The 25,121-nt window shown below is 43.1% G+C and overlaps 1 protein-coding gene and 1 pseudogene across 1 annotated transcript; one reads left to right on the forward strand and one right to left on the reverse strand.

Moving 5' to 3' along the window:
• The first annotated feature begins 13,440 nt into the window (after window positions 1-13,440).
• Window positions 13,441-14,128, forward strand: LOC136454210 (uncharacterized). The gene is made up of 3 exons (XM_066454718.1): window positions 13,441-13,553; window positions 13,638-13,790; window positions 14,020-14,128. Exons 1-3 carry the CDS (start codon window positions 13,441-13,443, stop codon window positions 14,126-14,128), a joined length of 375 nt encoding a protein of 124 aa, XP_066310815.1.
• Window positions 14,129-18,330: 4,202 nt separating this feature from the next.
• Window positions 18,331-21,615, reverse strand: LOC136451457 (uncharacterized; annotated as a pseudogene).
• Between the last annotated feature and the right edge of the window lie 3,506 nt (window positions 21,616-25,121).

Below are 25,121 nucleotides of genomic sequence, written 5' to 3' on the forward strand. Positions count from 1 at the left end.
TGGAGAGATACACAGCTACGAAGAGGGGTACATGAAAACTGAAATCATGAAATTCAGGCATCCCAGACTTAGCCAATTTTTCAAACTCTAAAAACCGCAGTAGATTCAAAGTTGGAGCCTCGGTTTGACTTGCTTACAAGATGATCTAGCTCTTGGTCCAAAAACAAAGTTTGTTCTACTCCACTCAAACTTCAACTTTTATTTAGGTTCCACTGCCATGCAAACACTCTAAGCCATAGTTCAAACTAAGTCAAAGTAGCATCATGATAAAGCTTAAATTACCATTTTTGATCTATTGGAGCATTTTCTGGCCACTTGTTCAACATGAACCCTTCATAACTTTTATTCACAAGTGTAAGTAGAGTTGTTTGAGCAAAGTTGCAATGTTTGTTTGTCATTACATGTTCTTATTCACCTAATAAATTAATTCAGGAGAGGACATAACTTGTCATTTCATGTGATTTCTTGATTCCAAACTTTATGAAACTTTTCCAATCATCCATGTGGGTGGAAATTGACGTGAGGCACATGAAAGAAGCACCTTCAACATTACTTAGGTATATATCTGAAAAGGGCCAATAAGCAAGCAAAGGTGTGTTGCCCAAGTTTAAGTTGGAGCTCGCTCTTGTAGAATTGATCTTGACACCGTCATCACCACTTAACATGTCATGTTTGAGCTCAAACCCATTGCTTAACTAGTGGCAAACACCTGTGGTGTTACATATAAGCCATGACGATACTTACAGATAAGCAGTGGAGGTCGACCGGATCGATGCAGTCGTACTTGCTGAAGAACTCGTCGAGATCTATTCTACTCCTACTCCTAAGGGGTGTCCGGAGCCAAAAAGTAAGTAACTTATATTTGATTGATTGTGTGTCCTTTACAATAGCCGGGGTTTGATATTTATACCCGGAGCCTAAACATGAATCCTACTCGAGTACGACTCATTACAATCTTCGACATAGAAGAAAATATTCCTAATTTAAGATAACTTGGACCCTAATCTTTCCCTTTTGTAGAGTCAGATATGTAGTTTCCTGGCGCCAACCACAACTCATCATCGCTATCTGCTGACGTCATTCAAAGAGATCTGACTCTAGAGTCATATCCGAATCAGCTGATATCAATCCTTATACAATCGATTCTTTGATTGGCACGATTTTGGAAGTTTTGAGTTCCCACGCTTTTCTCTCCAAATTTTGGTGTAAACACATGCCTCCCAATTTTAGGATAAAAATGATTTTATTCTAAAATTTCTATTTATCTGTTTACCACACCACAACCATTTTGCTCTAAGATATACGCGCGAGTCCTGACTTCCTAGGATGAGTTTTATATAACAATCCCAACAGTACCTCTTCCAATTGACTCGGCCTTTTCCCTTTTTCCTTTTCCTTAAACAAACTTTAACAACCGACGCTGTCATCGCCAAGGTCTCAAACCCTAGCAAATCCTATGTTCTATCAAGCCATCATCCAAGCAATCTTCATCAGATTCAAACCTATTTCGGTTGCAATGGCGACCATTGACCACATCCCTGAGGTATGCCTCCAAGTTTTTACCCTCCAAGCATCGGTCACCACCTTGTATTTCTTTTCTTCTCAAACTTATTTTATCCGATTCCTAGGAAACGAGGAACGAAATCTTGATTCCATCAGTTGTTGCTTCTAATATCTATTTTCTCGAGCCTATGGGTGATCCTGATCCATCCAATTTCATCCATCAGGAAACCAACCAGATCCCCTTCAAACAGTCCACAGTAGATTTATCTTTCTAGAACACTAAGACTCCCTTTAGAAATTGGCCCAAAATGCCCAAGGGATGGAGAGACTAGTTTTGTAGGGTGTCCGAGAGGAAGGGTGGAGATTGGAAACTTTATGATTTGAATCAATGCTTGACCCTTTTGTTGTCTAGGATGGAGAGGAATGACTCACTTCTGATTGCTACATCTTATTTCCGGTCTACCACCCTAAATGCATTTATATTTGGTCATGGCCCAATGACCATCACCCTGGCCGATGTCTACATGTTGACTGGCCTTAGAATCACTGGATCAATGCAGCCTTATGAGTACTTGAGTGCTGACTCTAAGAAATTAGCCAAAATAACAGATTGCATAGGATGGGCCAGTTACATTCTAAACCATGTTGGAGATGGATCATTTGTCAGCGAAAGGGAATACGTGGCCTTCTTGAACATGTGCCTAGAAAGGTTCATTTTATGTGGGTCATCTTGTGGTCCAACCTACAATCACAAACTCATGGCGGAGCACCTAGCATTAGGCAAGGATATCCCTCTTGGAAAGTATCTGCTATGAGCTGCTTATCATCTGATGTACCAGATGGCTGCTCAATTACTGAAGAATGAACCAGTGCATACTATTAGTGGCCCTTGGTGGTTGCTACAACTATGGCTTAATCTGTATATGCACAAGATTGTAAGGCCTAATCTCAGAAACCTGAGCTTTCCTTCCTCTAATTTTGATGAGGAATATGAGGGTGAAGATGGAAGAATCCACCAGTGCATGAGCTACGGCGAGGCTACATCAGCCATAGTAATTGATTTCGATGTTGGTCATCTCTTAAAAAAGTTCTACAAAGGGTTTGATGCAGAAGTCTTGACTTGGTTGCCATACGATGAGGATGAAAACAATGAGTTGATCTTTCTATTCAAATTTCAATTTGAATCAGGCTGTTCGGATGAGATGGCGGTTGCGATCTTCAATTCTTTTATCAAGCCATGCATCCATCTATTATCAAGCCATGCGTCCATCTAGTCGAATTTCATCATGGCCATGGCAAAATGGCTACAGGTTCCTTTACCCTAGGCAACCTTCCAACTTATGAGTTTTACAACCATTCGTTAGTGGCTCATCAGTTTGGCCTTGGTCAATTGCCTCCTCAACTGTTCTTCAAGAACGCACTGAAGCCATGGGAAGATATCAGTGAGGAGATGGAAGCCTCTAGAGTCTTTCAATTGGGATCAGATCTTCCTTCCATTCGCTTACATGACTGGATCAGGGCTATCTTATCTTCCACTCTTTTTTATTCTTGGTGGCAAGAATGATGCTCCCACCTCTTCTGTGGGCTGGTTCACCCTTTGTGTATAGCTCTAGACAGGAAATTTGCTTATGATAGTGAGGTAACTTCTATTTCCTTTTTAGAGAAATTACTTAGTGAATTTTCCTACCAACTGTTATAACCGACTCTTTCAGGATACTGTGTTCGATCCTCCAAGTTTGGATAGGAAAGGGCAGCCTATAAATTATCAGCCACCATGTCGAGTCTCAAGAATGGGTTCGGCTGCACCTTCACTGAAGAAGTTGATGAAAACTCATGTTGCCTCTACTATTGTGATATGTCAATCTTCAAAGGACAAGGTAGCTCAAGGGACGACCTAGAAAATTACTATTGGAAAGAAACTCCACAGAACGAGACCATCAACTGCTCAGGTAAACAATTTATCTTCTTCTTAAAAATGTTATCCAATTGCTAATCTCGTTCTTTCATAGTTATCAAGCATTGCGTCCCAACCTTCTCTAGGTGCGGGGCTGCTACCCCAGCCATTTGACTCAGCACCAACTGAACCCCCATCAGCTGATCCTCAAGAGGAGCCGATTTCGGTTGAAATAATCAATGCTTCCATATCAGCAGAAAATGTGAGTTTTATCCTTGATGCTTGTCAGAGCATTTTCTTTGACTTTTTATTTATTCGGCTTCCATTCCTCACCTGGCTTTCACCATGCCAAATACTTTTAGAGGAAACACTCATGCAAGAGCAGGAGCCTAACAATCCACTTAAGGACCCTACCAGCGTCGAATGTGATCCTATTAGTTCCCTAGCTCAGCATGCAACTGATGGTAAGGCAGTTAAACCCCCCTTTATTCTTCTGCAATAGTTATGAACTAAAATTTGACATTGTAGATACCAATGTTGAAAGCTCAGAGCTGATTCAACCAGATGCCATTGGTGCATCATCAACTGTTCCTTCTTTTCAGATAGAGGCTACTGCAGAGAAGGTACTGTATCCTTTTTGCCATCCATTCGTTATAAACTGATTTAAGCCTCTTAATCAAGATTTCTTTACACACAGGCACTCAATCTTCTAGCCCTAAGTTACTCATTCAATCTCGAGGAGTATTTTGATGGAGATGAAATCAGTTCATCAGCCACTTCCTCCAAGGAAACCTTGCTAGAAGAGATAAGAAATCAGCTAAGAGATGTCATGCCAATGTTTGAAAAGAATATAGCCAATCTAGTCCAAGACGCTGATCCAATGCATAGAGCTTTCTTGGCCATCATGGGTAATCCATCCCCAGCCCTCTCTAGAGTCTTGTCTCCTTTTTCCACTTTTGAAGATCAGGTCCTAAAGGTGAAACAGGCTCAGAGGAATCTGTTTGATCATGAAACTCTTTTGGCCAAGGGGAACTCAAACAGGCAAGAGGCTCTATCATAGTCAATTGATTACTTGAAGAACTCCTCCCTTAGTGTTGACCTAGAATTGTCTCGACTGGAAGCCTGACGTGCAGAACTTGAGAAGGAGCTGGGAGACATGAAAGCTGCCATTGATCATCATAAGTCCATCCTGGCTCAAATATCTGATGTCATTCAATAAAAGAAATGGGAACTACTGGTCAAAGTCAGAGAAGGTAGAGCCATCTAAAGTAGCCTCGAGAGCATTCTTGGATCAGCCGAAGAAGACAAACAACAGATCGCATAAGCTGATGCTATTCGGCTAGAAGTGTTGAAAGCGATCCAGGATGTTCTAGACCTATAATTCATAATCAACATATGTCTTGTGTAAAATCAATGACAACCACATTTTCCATTGTCTCACTGTGTTTTCTTTTGTTTCGGCTAAAGAGCTGATTTTGAAAATAGCTAATTCCAGACTCCCGATCTTAATCCCATTTAGGTCTAAAAACACGGCCTTTATTAAGAGATCCCTTCGATCTTCTATCCTTAGTCATCCGGCACTGTATTCTCTTTAGTATTAGCGAGGTGACACTTCGCCTCCTATTAATTATGGTTGCCTTCTGCGTGTCATGAGGCATCCACCACTTTGTTTTGTGGCTTCAAATACCAGCCGAGGGCTTCGGCCTTGAACACATCCACACTTGCAACCGTTTCCGTTCCTTTGCTTTTCTTTGCCCTCATAGAACTCTGTAGCAGCCTTTCTCTCTTCTTGTAGATCTAATCAACTTCATGGCCGGCGAGGAGAACCACGGCAAGCGCGTGGTGATGGAGGTCCCGGAGGAGAACATGTTGATGAACTAGTGCCTTCGACGCATGAGGTGAGATCAACATCTTTTGCTTGTGACGATGATCTATTTTGACTCACCTATAGTTTTGTCTTAAATGATAGTCTTCATCCCCTCCCTAGGGCCAGCAAGCCCTCTAACAGTGCATCTTCTGCGCTGGCTTTGTCGTCGGATTCTTCTAACTCATATAACGGCGATGATGCTCGGCGCTTCTTCCAAGAATGGAGGGCGACCGAGGACCGCTATTCTGAGGTGATTCAGAAAAATGGCTAGCTTGAGATCCATCTAGAGGTCTTCCAAGCGACCCTTAATTCGGCTGAGGAGGAGGCCATTGCTATTCAAGCGTGGTTGGCTGAGTCTGACGCCGCGATGGCAGGTAAGATGAGTTCCATGAATGCTTCAATTTTGATTTCCACTGTCTTTATCTTGATAGTTTTTTGTGATCGCTAGCCCTGACGGTGCAGTCGGAGTCTCTCTAACTGGTGGCGAACGTGGCCACGGACACCGTCAATGCTCGGGGTTCCCTCATTGACGCTCGTCTCCAAGACATCTTGCCCCGCGTTCAGGAGATCACCATCCACGACGTTTGCCACGGTGCGTCTGTGGCGCTGATCGCGGTGCAAGTCCAGACAGGGTATGAGCTCCATGCCATGGAGACTGGCTTCCCAATGGGCGATGGTCCTGAGGAATATGAGGACCTGCTCAAAGAATTCGTCGTTGCCACGGAGGCCATTGTGGACATTACATCCGCTCAGGATGTAGTGAACAAGGTCTTCGATTAGTTTGTACTTAGGGTAAACTGATGAACAAAGACTCATGTTCTTTCATGAATGTGTCTCGGCGCAATGCCCCTATATATGTCATGAATGTTTTTGTTTTATTCTTTGCTCTGGAGGCAATACATATCGTATCGGCTTTTATGTCTTTTAAGTTTCTTCATTTTTGAACTAGAGGCGATACCTTTCCGGTACCGGCTATTAGAGCCGATGACTAAATGAATTGGCTATCAAGTGTTGATTAAATGCTAGTGTAATATTCCTTCAAATATGTTTCGTCGATTGCTATTAATAGGTTGCACCAGAACTCTTCAAACCAAAGGTTAAACGATCGATCGATCCATAGCAAGCATCTCATCAAGTGCAACAAAACTTCATTTAAGAAATCCATCAATTCTGACCCGCACTTAGAATTCCATTTAGCATTCATATATCGGCCTAAACCCATATTCAGAACTAATGCTTATTTTCCCTTATTACAATGGCCTACGTGAAGCCATGACTACTAACTAAAACAAACTCTCGAAGCCGATTGCTTGCTTCACCTGTTGGCTTTCATTGCTAATCTTAATAAAGCCTCGTTCCCATAACTTGCTAGAAAAGCATTCAAAATCTCCTAGTTCCTAAAAGACTAGATTGGCTGTTGCGATGCTCATAGATTCATCAGCGCGAACCAGCTCGACATCATCTCCATGCCATTGAATCAAATACTGAGGCATGGTCAATGGTACACAATAGTTCGCATGAATCCAATCACGACCAAGGAGCAAACTGTATGACCCTTTTCCATTGATGATGAAGAATGTGGTGAGCGGAGTCTTACTCCTGATTGTTAGTTCGACATTCATTGCCCCCCGGATCCTAGACGTATTACCCCCAAAGTTTTTAGGCATCATGTTGGTCTCAATTAAATCTCCTGGTCCCTTGCCAAGCTTATGAAAAGTGGTGTAGGGCATAAGATTGACAGAAGCACCTCCGTCCACCAACATCTTATTCATCGGCTTCCCATCAACCAAATATTTTACATATAAAGCCTTTAGATGTCGATGCTTGATTGATTTATCAAATATTGCTTACTGTATAACTGTTAACTTGGCAACCATCTTTTCATACTCTGATTCATCGAAATCTGAATAAACTTCCTGATCTACCGAAGCTCTGAACTCTGATGGCAACAGAAAAGTTATTTGAACATTAGCCGATGTTTGCTTTCTATCGGCTGTTTGCTTAGCACGCCATACTTGAGATTTACTGGATGTCTTATCCTGTTCCAACTCTTTATTCCTTAGGCGTTGCACCCTTCTCTTCTGGCTTCTTGTTAAACCTCTTGAATACCATTGAACTTCCTACCAAACATATTCTTTCTCGTTGCCTTCTTTTTCATAATCAACCCAATCTTGATCGACAACTCTTTTTCCTAGCCGATTATGAATACTTCTATTTTTTGGCGCTGATCCATGTTAGATATGCACCTTGAGCATGGATAGACCGGCGGTTGGCTTGAGATTGCGTAAACTCCCAATACTGATCACTGCACTCTAGACAGTTACTCCTGGTAGGCAACTTCAAATCTTCGTTCTAGCAATGTTTGAAGAAAGGACAATTCCAATGCAATTTGGTTTGCTTTCTTTCATACCTCTCTTTTTCCTATTGACTCTGGTATTCTTGCTTTTCCAAACAATACTGATAATCTTTTTCCCTCTGCCGCTGCTATTTATTCAATAGAATTTGAGATGCAACGCGTGGCTTTGTCGCCCTTTCCTTTGACGTGTCTCCCTACTCATATCGGCTATTTTGCTTGTCGCGACGTCTTTTAATTCCCCTATATTCGTCGACCGATATTTGCCTCTTGGGATCGACTGTTCTAGCTTCTCTTGATTTGGTTGATGTTAGGACCTTAGTCTTTCCTTTGAGCAGCCTAGCATCAACCATGTTTTGATCTCCTAGGAAAGGATTATCATCAACTTTCATCTTTCGAGGCGTATCAAATTTGAGCCTTCCTTGCTGAATAGCCCTCTGTATATGCTGCCAAAAAATTCTGCATTCATTAGTGGAATGAGAAGTAGCGTTATAGAACTTGCAGAACTTCTTATTCTTCAACTGATCAGGGGGCAACATAACATGATTATCGGGCAGCTTGATCTGTCCCTTTTCGAGTAAGAAATCGAAGAGCTTGTCTGATTTTATGACATCAAAGTCATAGCTCTCCTCGACTCCTCTTCTCCAAGAATTTGGCACCATTACTGTCTTTTTGCCCTAATTCTATTTAGACGTAGCAACCTCTTCCTCTTTATCTTCATAGCCGTCATCGACTGAGTATGCATTATAAGCTTCAGCCACTATGGTACTCTTCTGGAATCAGGTATCTCTGCGCATACTCTAAAATTGGCTATTGAGCGCTGCCACTTGTTGAGCCAATTGACCCAAGTTGTTAAATTCTTGTCCCAGCAGTTTTTCTTTCCACATTGACAACATTTCTTGAACGGCTAAAGCAGCTAGCTGATCATCAGCCAAGTATAGTGAGAAGCATAAGTTCCTAGTCTCTTAGAACCTTTGAAGAAACTCAGTGCCTGATTCATTGGTCTTCTACCTTATAGTTGTCAGATCGGTAATCTTCTTTTCTCCAGTCCCAATATAAAAATATGTATGAAATTTCTTCTCGAGGTCAGCCTAGTTGGCAATAGAGTTGACTGGCAGTGATGAAAACCAAGTGAAGGCTAACCCTGACAGGGACAAGGAGAAAAAACAAACTCGATGGGCCTCTTCAACTGATGCCTCGCCCAATTGTGTAAGATACCGACTGACATGTCCTATTGTGCTTGTACTATCTTAGCTAGTGAACTTAGCAAGCTCTAAAAGCCTATAATTTGCTGGAAGAGTGATCAAATCATACCATTCTAGGTATGGGCGTTTGTACGAAAAGGTTAGCCCTTTTGACTTTAGACCGAACTGATTCTTCATCATCTCGGTCACCTTTAGCAACAACTCATCAGCATGTGAATTTGGATTCCTCTGCACCTGCTGACCCATCTGTGGATTGAAATCCCATGTGCCTTGATACCCTAGATTTGGAATCATGTGAAGGGTGTTATAGTCTATGCCATAATGATACTCTTGTGGAATCTCTATCTGTTGGGTCCTTTGCTGGTTTGTTGCTTGAAGTCTCTGATCGTAGACATGAGGATCTATATCTCTATGGATCCTTTTAATTGATGGTGCTATTTTTTGAACCGACGATGGTATGTGGCCTGATGTGCCAAAATTAATCACCTAGTTCTGACCTTGCCCCACTGACTGTTGCATACGCTGTACTGACGATCCAGGATTATACTATGTCTGATTTGTAGTAGTACCTTGAGCTTATTCAGATGAACCCTGAACTGCCTAGACATCATCATTACTAGCTGGTGCTGCTTCCTGATGGCTGGTACCGACTTGATTAGTCTCTTAGATCGATAGATGCGGAATGTTGTAATAAGCCAGCCCAACTTGACCAACTGGAAACCCATGAACCGCCTCTTTCATGGCGTTGTGGAATATGTCCAAGAAAGCTTTATTATGGCTTGATATGGCATCATGAATAGATTTGTTTACAATTTCCATAAAGAAACGTCTATCTTCAGCTTCAATTGTATCTATCTGCCCGTGTAGTAGAACTCTTGGTAGTAGATATTTCTAAATAATTGTGTTGTCATGTGTTTTGGTGTAGGACAATAAACACTTGTTCTGAAATTCTTCTATAGCTTTGCCGATGACATCTTTATCTCCATCAGGTAGATCTTCATAATGTACCATAAGGATGTCGTTATTGTTGTGAACTGCCATGACGATCGTGGGGTCCCACTGGGTGTGCCAAGAACGTGTCGGCACAAAATTTTGTCCCATGCCAAGGGCACACGAGGAAGCCGAAAGGGTCCACTCGATGGAGCTAGAGATCCGCCTAGCTTCAGCGCATGGATGGTCGATCCTGCGCACTCATCCCGAGATGTGCTAGTCAATTTGACCTTGCAATTGACAAGAAGAGAAAGCTAATCAGTAATTTAAGGCGGAACATGTCGGTGTTGCCAGACAGTCCCGAATGTGCGGCTCTAAGAGCCGATATGGAATAAAATCGACTAAATAGTCGATTCCAGCATACTCATAAAGATAAATCAATTAAAGCTCATAGAAGAGAAATCGGTTTTCGCTCAGGATAGATCTCGTTATTTAGACAAACATTAGTCAATGGCAAGTGGATATCAACAATGATTAGTTTATGCTAAGCCAATGACTGTAAGTAACCAAATTCCTTTTGTATAAATAAAATAGCTTATCGTCATTTAACCATTTAATAAAGATAAATCTAATGAACATATTATATCTCATCTATCGCTATGACCAGTGGGGCATGAGGCAGAATCATGTAGGCCGTAGTAACAAATTTAGATTAACAAACAAAGGGTTAAAAATATATAAGACCGATCTTGATTAATCCCAATAGGGCAAAGTGATATTGATGTAATTAAATAAATGATAGAAGCAATAAGCAATATCGGTAACTTAATGAATTTATCCGAAGGAACGCCACCCTTAGATAGTGCCGATAACTTGATCTTAATCTAGTTCGAGCAGTGGAGGTCGACCGGATCGATGCAGCCGTACTTGAACTAGACAAGGGTTGATAACTAGCTTGTAACAGAGTCGCAGTGGAGGCCAATCGGATCAATGCAGCCATACGAACAGAAGTATATGCCATGACGGTACTTATAGACAAGCAGTGGAGGTCGACCGGATCGATGCAGCCATACTTGCTGAAGAACTCGTCGAGATCTATTCTACTCCTACTCCTAAGGGGTGGTCGAAGCCGAAAAAGTAAGTAACTTGCATTTGATTGATTGTGTGTCCTTTATAATAGCTGGGGTTTGATATTTATACCCGGAGCCTAAACATGAATCATATTCGAGCACGACTCATTACAATCTTCGGCATAGAAGAAAACATTTCTAATTTAAGATAACTTGGACCCTAATCTTTCTCTTTTTGTAGAGTCTGATATGTACTTTCCTGGCGCCAACCACAGCTCATCATCGCTATCTGCTGATGTCATCCATAGAGATTTGACTCTAGAGTCGTATCCGAATCAGCTGATATCGATCCTTATGCAATCGATTCTTTGATTGGTATGATTTTGGAAGTTTTGAGTTTCCGTACTTTTCTCTCCAAATTTTGGTGTAAACAGATACACAAATATGATAGAGGATTCATTATTGTACCCTAATTTGATCTATTAAGTTATAGAGATATCCATAATAATGGCCTTCATATGGAGACACATGTAGATAATAAAGATGATTTTCTCTCTTTATTAAACTTACTGGATATGGCAAACATGTTTGTGAGAAAATTTCATCCCTTGAATTTAAATTGTACTATACATACATTAATCTGGTATAATTCTCCATAATAATGATACATTCCAAACTTGGCATGATCGACTTGGACACCCTATCATGTAGATGATGAGAGAAAGCAAATCTTTTGGTCATGACTTGCATAGCGCAAAGTTCTCATAATCTTTGAATTTCTTATGCGCTACATGTGCTACTAGGAAGTTGATTTTATGACCATCAACTCTTAAAATCAAGGTTGAATCACTAAAATTCCTTCAAGGATATTCAAGGTAATATTTATATATATACTCATCAATTCATTGATTAGGATTGCATGTTCCCATTTTACTGTTCTACTTTCCATATTTATACTATTCTACCCCTCCCGTTCTAAAAAGAATACAATTGTCATGTTCTAATGGGCCAAACAATTTTAAATTTAACTAAATTTATATAAAAATACTAATATTTATGATACCAAATATGGTATAGTAAACCTAATTAGAGATATAAATGTTGATATTTGTAAATGGCAGAGCAGGTCTCTAGACGGGCTGGTTACACGGCGCTAGTAGCAATCCTCAAGTCCTATGGTTAAAAACAATCTGTCCGTCTGTCCCACTCCAAAGTATAGATCTAAAAATTGGCCATGTTCTTATATGGGCAATGGTGCCATTGAACATAGGTTTGGAAACTTTTCTCTACTAAAACGAGAAGATTTCCTTGTGTCTTAAGCAGAATAGGTTGAGTTTTTTTCTTCTTCTATAAACTCAGTTAAAAATAGAAAAGTTTAACTTGTTTTTTTGACCAAGGGGGTATACTACGACACATTCCAGGGGCAAGCACACACGATTGGCGACATGTGGCAGAGAAAGAGCCAGTGGCCGACCGTTTCTGAGTGCTGACAGAACAACAATAGCCTTCTCTTCGTGCTGGAGCAACTGGGGTGCAGCGAGCGTGCTGCGTGCAGCCTACTCCCCCGTGCACACACAAAAAATGAGTTTCTAGAATTGCCTTTTTTAACAGAGGGAGTACTCCATAGCGTGCACAGCGGCAGGTGCAGCATGGGTCGACGAAACGGCATGGGCAACGTGGCCAGGCTTCCAGGCGGCAGCGGCAGGGTCCGAGCGAGCGTGCCGCGCGTGGCTAGGTCTGACGAACGAGCTACCACCTCCACCTCCCAGCCCAGGCCAGCTGGATCCATCTTTGAAGCCACCGCCCCTTCTATTGTTTGTGGCAGTCTGTGATTTATCTCGTCTCCTTTGTTCAATTTGCAATTTGATTCGTACGGGCGTTCATTCCAGTCCCAAATGTGGTTCGACATCCATCTTTGCATCAGCACAATTCTTCAAAATGCGCAACATTTCCCCAACCGAGGCCATTATCAAGATTGGCCACAAATGATAACAATACGGAGTACAAAAAAATGTAGTAGTAACAACAAAAACATGGGTATCTAATGCAACAGGCATGAACGGACTTCTGATACCTCCCTTTGACCACCAACTTTACTTCTCTTTGGGATGAGTTTTAGAACAAATGGCCTCGAATGATGCAATAAGCATCACCCTCATGACGACTGAGAGCCCCTTGTACCAATATATACCATGTGCTCGCTAAACCACCACTCTTGAAAAAGAAATATCCTCTTGTAATCGAATCCGTAAAAGGCGTCCAAATAATAGGATCTAAAACAGCAGGGGTACCAAAACTCTCACCTTGCCATCGTGTTAGTTCTTGCACTAGTGTACAGTTTTCAGAGCACCTTTAGTTCCGTTAAAGAGTAATGGGTTTTGCTCTTTTTTTAGAATAGTAATAGGTTTTGCTGAGCATCTTTTGCTGCAATTAAACTGGCGTTCTGGGCCTAAATGATTTGGCTCGAGTCTCTAATTCTCTGAAGAGCCAACTTTACTGCTCGTTTACCCAGTGGCGGGTCGCGGGCCCAAAGTGCTCGTTTATTATTACCGGCCAGGGCCGACCCGAGCCACGTCGTTACTCTAGAGTTCAACGAAGTAGGGGAAACTTTCAAAATGATGGCGAAGAGCCGAGCTCCGGCCCCCGCCGTTGGAAACGACGATGGCGAGGAGCAGCACCTCAACCCCTTCCTCGACGCTGCGTTGTCCGCCTCCTCAAGGCTCCAGTTCAGGTACGTGCTTTGTTTTGCTTGCAGATGCTCTGCCTTTTCTGTCTCTGTTGGCTCGTCCTCTTCCTGGGATTGTGACTTCACTAGGTTCTGCGGATCTAGGCATAGGAATGTGGCATCGCGCGCGCGGTGGGTGGAGGAAATCAGCGCTGCAGAGGTGGTGGAGAGGAGGGGCAAGCTGTGGCTGACCACCGGTGTCACTCGGGTCGGCAAGCTGTGCTACAACGTTGAGGAGATCAGGTACGACAACTATTTGATGAAATGCCGTATCTGTGCAGCGTTTGATTGTACCGGACTTATAGCCACGGTGTGCTGTGCATCCAGCAGACCAGCATAAATGCTGCACTACGTGAATCTCTGAAGCCATTTACTACTAACGTATTATGCATGAATTGCTTGCCATTGACTTTAGTTTTTGGAGTACTCAAGTTTGTTAGTGAAGGCTTATTGTCTGATGAAACCATTGCAGGTTCTTGGCTGAAAGAGGTGCATTGATTCTTCTCAGTGACAATGTTGAAACCATAGGGATTGAAGGCATCTATGAAAAACTTGTTGGAGGAAATTATGGGTGCTCCTAGGATGCCTTCCAGGCTTATAAGCATTTGAAATCCTTGGATATATTGTTGGAAGATTTGGCGTTCCTTGGACAATGAAGCATAGTGGTACTTGTGACACTGATCAGACCTTAAATAGAGTTGACGGAGCCTCCAATGACATAACCAAATTGCTCAAGAAAATGCAGATTGGTGGGATATCTCCATCTTTTGAAGTTTATCTGCCAAATAGCAAGTTCAAAAAGTCATCCCCAGGGTCCCCTACTTTCCTCTTATGTCTATTAAGGTAATAGTACTCTTTTATTGACTTAGTTAATTTTATGGTCATAGATTTAATGTAGTGTAATTTTTCTACAATTCATCTTCTGTGGATCTTTCAGTATTTGGGTAACAGGGCACATCCTCATTTCAGTTTTTTCTTTAATTGATGGAATTATCTATTTGTAAATATGAATGCATAAGTTTTTGGTGGTGGGGGGGGATAATATCTTCTTCATTGGAACATCTGAACATGTGAGTGCCTTCTGGTACACATGGCCCAAGTTTCATGGAGGCCAAGGGTGGCTCTGGCATGCAGCTCTATAAATGGGTTTCTTGTGCTTATGTATCTATTTGCAATGATCACCCATCTATTAGCTATATAAACTCAATTGATAACTCAGTTAATTGGACTCTGTCTTGCCAAGTTGCTGTCAAATTATATAATCAATCATCATTTCTCGCCTGCATATTCTCTGTGTTTGTCAATTGCAACTTATCACATTTTCTTTCTATTTTTCACCAACTTTTTTCCCAAAGAAAGAAATAGATGAAACCGAGCTGGGTCTAAGATTTAGTGCTAAGAGTTAAACTGCAAAAAATCTTGTCATGTAAGTCGAGGGCCATAGCTTACAGATAAAACCAGCATCATAGGAATCAGGGATGATCTCATATGCTCTGTTGATACATGTTTCTATAACAACTTCGACATATGATCCCATAAGAAATACATTGATGCATTATCTTTCCAATCTGGTGCAAGGGTAAACCACCCTCAAGGGTTGAATTGGAAGCAGTGGAAAACAATTCCAGGGGCATTCCTCTGAAATATTGTCATGTTGATAATGGACGGGTCAACTTTCTCTGCTTTGATGAAGTTACACTTCCAAGCTTGCCCTGATGGGGTAGTAGTAGAACATGTAACGATAGCAACAACCAGATCTTCATTCATCATTTTATGAGCTCAGTTGCAACAATTAATCTTCTTATAAGAAGCATGGTCAATTGGTCTGAAGCCTGATAATACATGAAATGTTAGATCTTGAGCTAAATGGGTCTTCTTGAATCTTGATCCACTAATTTATATATTCTATATGGTACTCCATCCGTCCCGGAACGATAAGCGTATTTTGATCATGATGAAAAGGTCCAACAAAAAAATGAAGATTTTGACTACTACTTTCTCTTACTATATATTGTCATTTGCTAAAGAACCAATATAACTCCAGAGGCAATTTGAATACAGATCCACTGATACAAGTTTCATGTCCTAAATTTTATAGTTTGAATAATTGTAGGTTAAAGTTTATATAAGTTAACTTTATACTGTTTGAAATATGATTATCATTCTGGAACAGAGTCAAATATGATTATCGTTCCAGAGTATATGTATGCATGCGCAAAATCTCTTTTGTTGAGATTGTCACAAGAACCGCCATAATTCTTTGCAGAGATCAATTACAAGAGCTTGCTTTTATACTCGATTACTGATTAACACTTGCACAATTGTAGAGCCATATTTTTTGTAACCCAAGTTCCAAATTGACATTTTTAAAATGAAACTACATAAGCAAGCACAAAATCACACAATGAATGGACGAATAATTAAATCTGTAAGGCAGAAATCTGCCAATGCAAACAAAAGTCAGTTGTATAAAGGTGTGCTGCTGACCATTGGCATGACAATGACCAAATACAAACCCTATAAAACAATCTTGCAGCTCATAATTTAAATCTCTAATAGTGCACACAACTTCTGAATGTTGATGTGAAGATGGGCATCTCCCAAATACTACAACAACAACAACAACAACATAGCCTTTCAGTCCCAAGTAAGTTGGGGTAGGCTAGAGTTGAAACCCACTAAGAGCCCCAAGTCATAGTTCAGGCACTTTAATAGCTGCTTTCCAAGTACTCCTATTCAAACATAGATCTCTAGGTATATCCCAAGCTTTCATATCTCTTTTTATTGTCTCCCCCATGTCAATTTCGGTCTTTCTCTACCTCTCCTCATATTGTTAGCTTGACTTAGGACTCCACAATGCACTGGTGCCTCTGGAGGTCTCCTTTGGACATGGCCAAACCACCTCAACCGATGTTGGACAAGCTTTTCTTCAATTGGTGCTACCTCTAGGCGATCACATATATCATCGTTCGAAACTCGGTCCATTCTTGTATGACCGTAAATCCATCGCAACATATGTATTTCTGCAACACTCAGTTGTTGAACATGTCGATCTTTGTAGGCCAACATTCTGCTCCATACAACATAGTCGGTCTAATCGCCGTTCTATAGAACTTGCCTTTTAGCTTTTGTGGCACCCTCTTGTCACAGAGAATGCCAGAAGAATGTCGCCACTTGATCCACCCTGCTTTGATTCCATGGCTAACGTCCACATCAATATCTCCATCCCTCTGTAGCATTAATCCCAGATACCGAAAGGTATCCTTCTTAGACACTACTTGACCTTCCAAACTCACATCTCCCTCCTCCTGTACAACTCCGCCAAAGCCGCATCTCATGTATTCAGTTTTAGTTTTGCTCAATCTAAAACCTTTAGACTCAAGGGTCTGCCGCCATAACTCTAGTTTCCTATTTACTCTCGTCTAGCTTTCGTCCACTAACACTACATCATCAGCGAACAACATACACCAAGGGATATCCTCTTGTATGTTCCTGGTAACCTCATCCATTACCAAGGCAAAGTGTCGGGTATCGATATTAGGGATACCCAAAGCAAGGAGGTTAGTGCCTACGCTGACGTCCCCGGATGAAGCAAGACGTATTAAAAGGTCCCATCCGACCCCAAGGCCGCGGGCTCTGCCTCGCCCGACCCCTTGGGTGCGGGCTCCGTCTTGCCCGGCCCCAACGCCACGGGGGTCTCACCCAAGGCCATGGGCTCCGTCTCGCCCGAACCCTTGGGTGCGGGCTCCGCTTCGCTCGACCCTAAGGATGCGGTTTTTGCCTCGCCCGACCCCTTGGGTATGAGCTCCGTCTCGCCCGACCCCAAGGCCGCGGGAGTCTCACCCAAAGCCATGGGCTCCGTCTCGCCCGATCCCTTGGGTGCGGGCTCCATCTCCCCCGACCCCAAAGGCGCGGTTTCCATCTCGTCCGACGGAGACCCATATCGCCGCCAACCACTCCAGGTCCAAGCGTATGGGCCTGGGTCAAAACTCTGACACCAAGGAAGAGACTAGCACGTCTTGATGTAACACGTGGCCATGACGGGCCATACCTGAGGATTCACATCAAGAACAGCGTTGGGCGTGCCGGTGCTGTTCTGCCTAACCCTCGTACAAACGCTGACATGCGCGTCAGTTCATCACGACGTCCGCCAGGATGGAATGGAATGCCATGACCGACAGATGATGCCTGCATATGGCGTCAGTGACGAACAGGGCCACGACGTGGAACCGTCCCTGTTGACATCTATAGGATCGACGGGACCCGCATGAAGAAGAAGGACCCGACAATCCTGGAAGCCTTCTTCTCTCTCTTGTTCTTCTCCTTTTCCTCCGTTGTAACCCGTGCTTTTCCTTCGTCTATAACAGGGGAAGTAGGGCACCCCATGAAGGGGGATCTAGATCCACACGAGACCGAACCACGAGATAAAAGCGCAAGAGCACGACACGAGCACACGGCTGAGCAGTGATCGAGCTCTCAGCACCCGTTCACTCCTTTCACCAGAGACTTAGGATCCTTTCCCTCTATCGCCTATTTGTAACCTCTACTGCAAACCAAGTGCCGGTAACACGAGCTGCAGCAAACTGGACGTAGGGACGTTCCGCCTGAACCAGTATAAACCCTTGTGTCCCCTGAGCACACCATCCGAGCCAGACGCGCAATACAAATTTACTCATCGGTGATCCGAAAACACCGACACAAAGAGATACAGGCTTAAGGTTGACCCTTGATGAAGTCTAATTTTAATCGAAAAGTAATATGTGTTACCATCGTTTGTTCGAACACTAGTCACAATATTGTTGTACATGTCCTTGATGAGGGTCACGTACTTTGATGGGACTTTATATTTGTCCAAAGACCACCACATAATATTTCTTGGTATCTTGTCATAAGCTTTCTCTAAGTCAATGAAAACCAAGTGTAGGTCCTTCTTCTGCTCTCTAAACCGCTCCATAACCTGTCTTATTAAGAAGATTGCTTCTGTGGTTGACCTTCTGGGCATGAAACCAAATTTGTTTGTTGATATCTGCATCGTTCCTCGTAGGCGCTGCTCGATGACTCTCTCCCATAACTTAACAGTGTGGCTCACAACTTAATTCCCCGATAATTAGTACAACTTTGGATATCTCCCTTGTTCTTGTAGATTGGTACCAATATGCTTCTTCTCCACTCCACAGGCATCTTGTTCGATTGAAAGATATTGTTGATCCCAAATACAAACGCTACAAAATAATCTTGCAATTCATCCTTGAAATTTGGTACAGAAATGATAAAGGGCCTCAGCTTCAGAACAGTGACCTATGCATTCGCACAATCACACTTTCCTACCTATTGCTTTTCCCCTTGATAAAAAAATTGAAGTATTAACTTTCAAAACTATTAAAGTTTGGAGTTCTATGCAGTCTCACAATCCAACAATTTGTTGTACAGTCCAGATTGTATGTTGGAAGAAGAAATCGTGGCTAGCCTTTGCTTCTTGTTCACCTCTGATGATTTTGTTTTTAAGGCTGCACCTGTGACTTTCAAATTTCCAACTGCTACAAATGCTACTCTCCTCCTAGTCTCGGCTTCAGAATCTCGCGAGTACTAAGGGCGTCAGGAACTGAACAAGCACCGCTTTTATTTTCTAGTTGCCCCCCGCTGTGAAAACCTCCAACATCACTGGAATGGATCATTTTATCTGGTTGCTCCGCTAGAGCAGCGTCTGGCTGGCTGGCTGGCCAGTTCATTTCTTCTAGGCTTTTCATATCTGAAATTGGTCACAAAAGGGCAATGGAATTAAAAAAGAATGCTTTTGAAGTTAAAGACCATAGAACCATAAAAATAGAACTGGTCATGTTCTACTTCTACATAATAATAAAAGGATGTTGCTACAAAACCTTTTGTTTTGTTCCCTAAAGCAATAACTGACTTTTAAATTAACAAACTTATAAGCTACAATTATATAAATAACTCCATATATAGCTGTAATAGGCAAAACATAGAGCATTTCAGTCAGAACCATCACCATGTTAGCTTATCATTCAAGTAGGCTATGTAAGGTTAAGTAGACTTTTTCCGCACCATAAATCATGCCACCATGTGTGAACCGTAACTGTTTAATATACACCCTAATGTGACATACTTCCAAAGATTGATGGACTAACCTCAAAAGCCATACTCGCGCCTTGGTAGTTGGTAGCTAGCTTGGGAATCATGGTAATTTTATAGTAAAATAATTCAAAATATCTTCAAAGATTTAATTTGAGCTATGTTCTTAACATTTAACAATGCAACGACGCTACTAAGGTGCTTGCTTTTCAATCAAAATCAGCAACAAAGCACCAGGCATTCTCATGATTCATGATCATGTCAACTAATTATGACAAAGGCAACAAATAATTCAAGATCAATGGATTATCATGCATTTAAAGAATAGAAGATAAAGCATTTCAACCTTCACTAATGAATGCAAGTGTTTCATACTGGATTGGAGATTCAGGATCACAGCACTTCTGATCCTTACCTTGGGTTTCCTGACAGATATCAGTAACCTTTTCATGCAAAATGAATTTATCTTTTACCCATACGCACTCCAGAACTGTACATGCATCATTCATAGAGGGGTAGTACTCTCTCAAAGCCTGTGGGAATAAGAGAAAGAAAAGAGGCAAAGTTATTTAGTGAAATCATTACATTCGCTAGCAAGATCAGTTTGTGTGAAAAGTGAAAACAATGGTCTCAGGCAGTACGGTTTCTCCATGACATACAAAATGACATCATTGCTAGTGTGGAAGTAAAATATACCTGCACTCTGCTGATGCCAATCTTAACAGCCTGCTTCCTATCAGTAAGATCATTGACCTTATTGTATATTGACACAACATCAAGTAGCATCTGTGAAACAAATACCAGAGGGTCAGCATCTATGGCAAAAGCTATGTAAGGAAAACAGAAAGAATAACAATATTATCTAGCATGTGATTCCAAGGTGACTTTCCTAACTTGTTAGGAGAGTGCATGTCAACAATGATTACTGAATTTTCTTGATACACTATTAGCCATGCTTATAGATTATAACCTTCACCTGTTGGATCAGGACCCTTACTCGTGCAAGCAAAGAAAACACTGCCATGCAAAGATCAACAAAGAATGATCTAGCAAGTAAAAATGTTATCTCACTGTAATTTAGGTTAAGGAACTTTGGACATCTTTCAATTGCAATAGTAATAATGAAATGGTCAATGCGAGACATATATGGTTTAAGGTAAGCCAAGTGCAAGTACACAAGCACAACTAGTCCTATCTGTGACCTAAGAAATTAAACAGAAACATGATATAACAAGCAAAACAAAAAGGATACATTGCTTCCTTCATAACAGGTTCAGACATCTGCACGGGACAGAAAAATTTTGACTGAGGTTCTATACGATATTAAGTTGGGCAAAGTCTGAAATCTCACTTTGAGTCTACTAGTCAAGATTCCAGTCACATCAAAGCTCAACAAACACAGAACACACCTGGGATAACAAGCGGGCAACACCCAAAAGCCTCTCATGATGGCTGTGGTTTGCACCAGGTTTCTTTTTAGTCTGCCTATATCAGAATTCAGAAAAAAAAGGTTTTAAGTAAAAATCCAAACATGCCAATAATCAGATAATAGCAAGTGAAATTTGTAAGAAGAGTAACTACAATAACAGACTGACTTGGTGGGGACGAGGATCGTGTTGGCCGGCTTGCGGCATGCGAGAACCGGGAACACGGCGTTGAGGACCTCCGTGAAGCCGGCGCCGAGCAGCAGCCTCAGGTCCCTCCTTACCTGCGCGCACAGAAACTCGCTACCATTCGCTCAGTGGTCAGTGGGATGGCAGGTATCATCAGGAGGTGTAGAGGAGCAGCCGGGCCTCACCTTGAGGAGGTACTGGAAGTAGGCAGCGCCACGGTGCTGGTTCTGGTGCTTGTGCTTGTACATCAGGCGCTCCAGCACCCCCGCCTCTGCCTGCAGGTGACGCTTCGCCGCCCGCAGCCGCTGCTCCTCGTCGTCCTCCCCTGCAGTAGTACTAGTACCCGTCTCCGACCTCTGCGACATGGTTTGACGGCGTGTGGGAGCGTGGTGGCGGGGACTTGGGGTCGGGATCGGGCCTCAGGGATGCGCTCTCTGCCTGGGCGGCTGGGCTGGTTGGGAGACTCGAGGGATTTTGGCCCAATGCCTGTGGAGATTTTTGGGCCACCAGGGCACTCATTTTGGCCCAATTCTTATAGGAGATTTTTGCGTCCTAGTGACCCTAGGCCTATATCCGCCCCTCGGCGGATCTAGAAATCGGACAAGGGAGCTGATCTTGAAGGCGGTTGCTGGAGATTTTTTTAACATATTTTTTAAACTAATTTTAAAACTAACACTGTTTATTTTTTTCTTCAAATCTAACACTTTTGGCCGCGCCTATTCGCACAGCCCGACGAATTAACGCTGTCGCGCCATGCATGGGGGCGCGGCGAGGCTGCCTACGTGGCAGCGACAGGGCCACTGACCGGTGACGTGGCCAGCTCTGCCGCGCCACCGATCAGAGCGCGGCTGTGACGCGCCACGCATCACGGCGCGGCAGTGACGCGCCACTCGCCAGGGCGCGGCAGAGCCAAATATAGGCCCGCGGCCAGTCCAGTCGTGTCACGTTACCGCCCTGCCCGCCGCCTACGCACGCCGGCCGCCCGCCACGCCCGCCAGCCACCCACCGCGCCCTCCGGCCACGCACGACGGCTGCCCACCGCGCCACGGACGCCCGCCGCGCCCGCCATTGCCTCCGTCGCCCTCAGTGCCGCGCCACTGCTATACACCGCTCCCAACTTTCACACGCCCTTCTCTCTATCCCGTGTCCACCCGCCGCCGCCGCCGCCGAGGCCAGCGCCCGCGCCTCCCGGCCCGGTCTAGCACGCGCCGCCGCGAGGACGAGCGCACGCTGCTGCCGCGAGGACGAGCACCGCCGCCGTCGTGAGGACGAACGCCGCTGCCGCGAGGTACTCCCCTAATGTATTTATTGATTGAATCGACATTGTTAGTATAGTAAGTTAGTACAATAAGTAAAGTTAGTATAGTTAGTAAAATATAGTTAGTTAGTTTAGTTAGTATAGGCAGTATAGTAAGTTAGTATAGTTAGTATAGTTAGTAAAGTTAGTTTAGTTAGTACAGTTAGTGAGTCTAGTTAGTTATTGTATTTAGTATAATTAGTTGTAGTTCGTCTTGTATAGATATTAATATTAGATTAGTTAGTATAGTTATAGTTAGAATATGTATTAATATTACTACGGATAGTACGTACGATGATTTGGACGACTTGATGAAGTTTTTTGAAATGCTTTTATAGATGGATTGTTGTGTTAGAGTTTTTTACGGAGGAAGTGTTAGGAGAGAAGACGGTATGTTTGAGGATATGGAAGAAGAATTGGAATAGTTTGATGAACCTTCTAGCTTCAACGACCTTTTATGTCTGTTTGAATGCAAAGTTTGGTGGTGATTTCACATTGAAGGAGAGGTTTGATACTGGGAAGACTAGGACACACTATGTCCTGACGTCGTACAGAAGGTGCCAATCTAGGAGATTGTTCCCACCTACTATAGGTTTGGTGTTGGGAGCGATGGCCAGTCGGGAGGCCCGTTGTTCACGGTTTACCTGTAAGTGCATCGATTTTTTATTTTTCTCAAACTTGATGTCGCACTTGTGACTAACTATCCTATTCAATGCAGGTATGGAATCACGTGGACATAGCACCGACTGCTCTGTATGTCTGGCAAGAAGCGAAGGTAGTTAGAGGGAACTCGAAGCGTCGGTACAGGCAGTACTCGGACATGCTAGACTTCCTGACACAGCACCAGGTAACGACCACTTTGATACTGCTAGTCGGTGTTGTTGCTTTTTTGTTATTCAAAAAAACTAACTATAGTTACCTAACTTTCGTTGATGTATATTCTATTCTCAGAGACATGACAGTGGTTAAATGGTTCCCATGACTCATTCATCCGTGTTTTTTTTTGCAGAAAGTGAGGAGGAGCTGCAAGAAGCTGGCACAGAAGCTCAGCTATGTGGATACTCCGTGGGAGATGCCCTATGACCTAGACCTGTCTAGTTCCTTATGCTCGAGCACTATGCCGGCATGAGCAGGTTCCTCTGACACGATGGCTGGTGGGACCTCTTATGTTCGTACTCTCGGCAATCGCGGCAAGGGTCCTACGGTGCACGACGTTGAGGAGGACAAGGATGAGGAGGACGAGGACGAGGAGGAGGACTACGATGAGATTGGGATATCTCAGCTTGGTGATGCACATTTCCTACATAGTTTGACGCACAGGTACTTGAAATAATCCTTCGCCATATACGTCATAATTACTTAAATATTGTAAGTAATGATGCCTATATTGTAATTGCAGGGTCCTAGTTACACTTAGCAGTATCATCGGGTGTACCGCCAGCGAGACCATACCAACATTGGGTTCACCCCTAACGTGCTGCCTTCACGTTCGAAGAGGCAGCGACGTCCGCGGTCACCATATACTCCTGGGTCGTAGGAGGTCTTTAGGATACACTTGTACTCGGACACCCATATACTGATGGAACATGTAGTATGTCGAGTAATGTCGAACTTATGTATTGATGAACTTGTGTCGTAGTTATGACTTGCTAAACTTATGTCGAACAGTGGTATTGCCGAACTTGCGATGAACTTGGGACACGTACAAGTTAGTATTGCTGAACTTGTGTATTGATTGTCTCGTGCACTTATCCTTCCTGTTGACCTATTCGTTAAATCGACATGACGATATAACAGAAGTGCCTTGTTCCTTTTGCTACCGCTTTGACCGCTGCGCCATGCTAGGCACGCCATGCTCAGCAACAGCATTGTAATACCATTTTTTGTGGTGAAAGTTTAATGAGATAACACAATGTCCGTTACAAAAATGAAACAGTGTTTGTTACATGGGTACAATACATAAATAGTTCAAATGAAACACAATACAACACCGAGAAACTTCTACTATGATACAAATACCAAATCTAAAATATTGAACTAGCACACCTGTACCAATCCTCAGTCTAAAACATACTGAGTAAGTAACTCATCATTTGAGTACCAGTCCTCTAACACAACCTCATTGCTGTGGCTAGGATCACCGACATTGCCCTGATCTACCTATCGCCTATAGTAAGCTGCCTCCGCTTCACCTGTGGCCTCTGTGGCCTGAGTCAAGAATGCGTCCTCCTCCGTCTGACTCATGTGGCTAGGCTCACCTACATTGCCTTGATCTGTCTATCACCTATAGTAAGCGGCCTCTGCTTCATCTGTGGCCTCTATAGCCCGAGTGAAGAACACGTCGTCATCCTCCTCCGCCTATAAGCCCTCCTCTGCTAGAGCGATGAGCTCGCTCAGTCTGCCAGTGTTGTCCTCAGCCTCCTCGGCCTGTAAGCCCGTCTCTGCTAGAGCTATGAGCTCGCTCAGTCTGCTAGTGTCATCCTCAGCCTCCTCGGCCTGCAAGCCCACCTCAGCAAGAGTAATGAGGTCGCTTAACCTAGCAGTATCATCCTCATCCTCGTCCTCCTCGTCAGA

This window comes from Miscanthus floridulus, chromosome 5 (genome assembly GCF_019320115.1).
Source record: "Miscanthus floridulus cultivar M001 chromosome 5, ASM1932011v1, whole genome shotgun sequence".
NCBI classification, from domain to species: domain Eukaryota; kingdom Viridiplantae; phylum Streptophyta; class Magnoliopsida; order Poales; family Poaceae; genus Miscanthus; species Miscanthus floridulus.

What these genes read in the sequence shown, in the direction of transcription:
- LOC136454210 (XM_066454718.1), top strand. Translation starts at nt 13,441, where the DNA reads ATGGCGAAGAGCCGAGCTCCGGCCCCCGCCGTTGGAAACGACGATGGC. An exon ending in TCCTCAAGGCTCCAGTTCAG is followed by an intron (nt 13,554 to 13,637) that starts GTACGTGCTTTG and finishes TGACTTCACTAG; the next exon opens with GTTCTGCGGATCTAGGCATA. An exon ending in TACAACGTTGAGGAGATCAG is followed by an intron (nt 13,791 to 14,019) that starts GTACGACAACTA and finishes AAACCATTGCAG; the next exon opens with GTTCTTGGCTGAAAGAGGTG.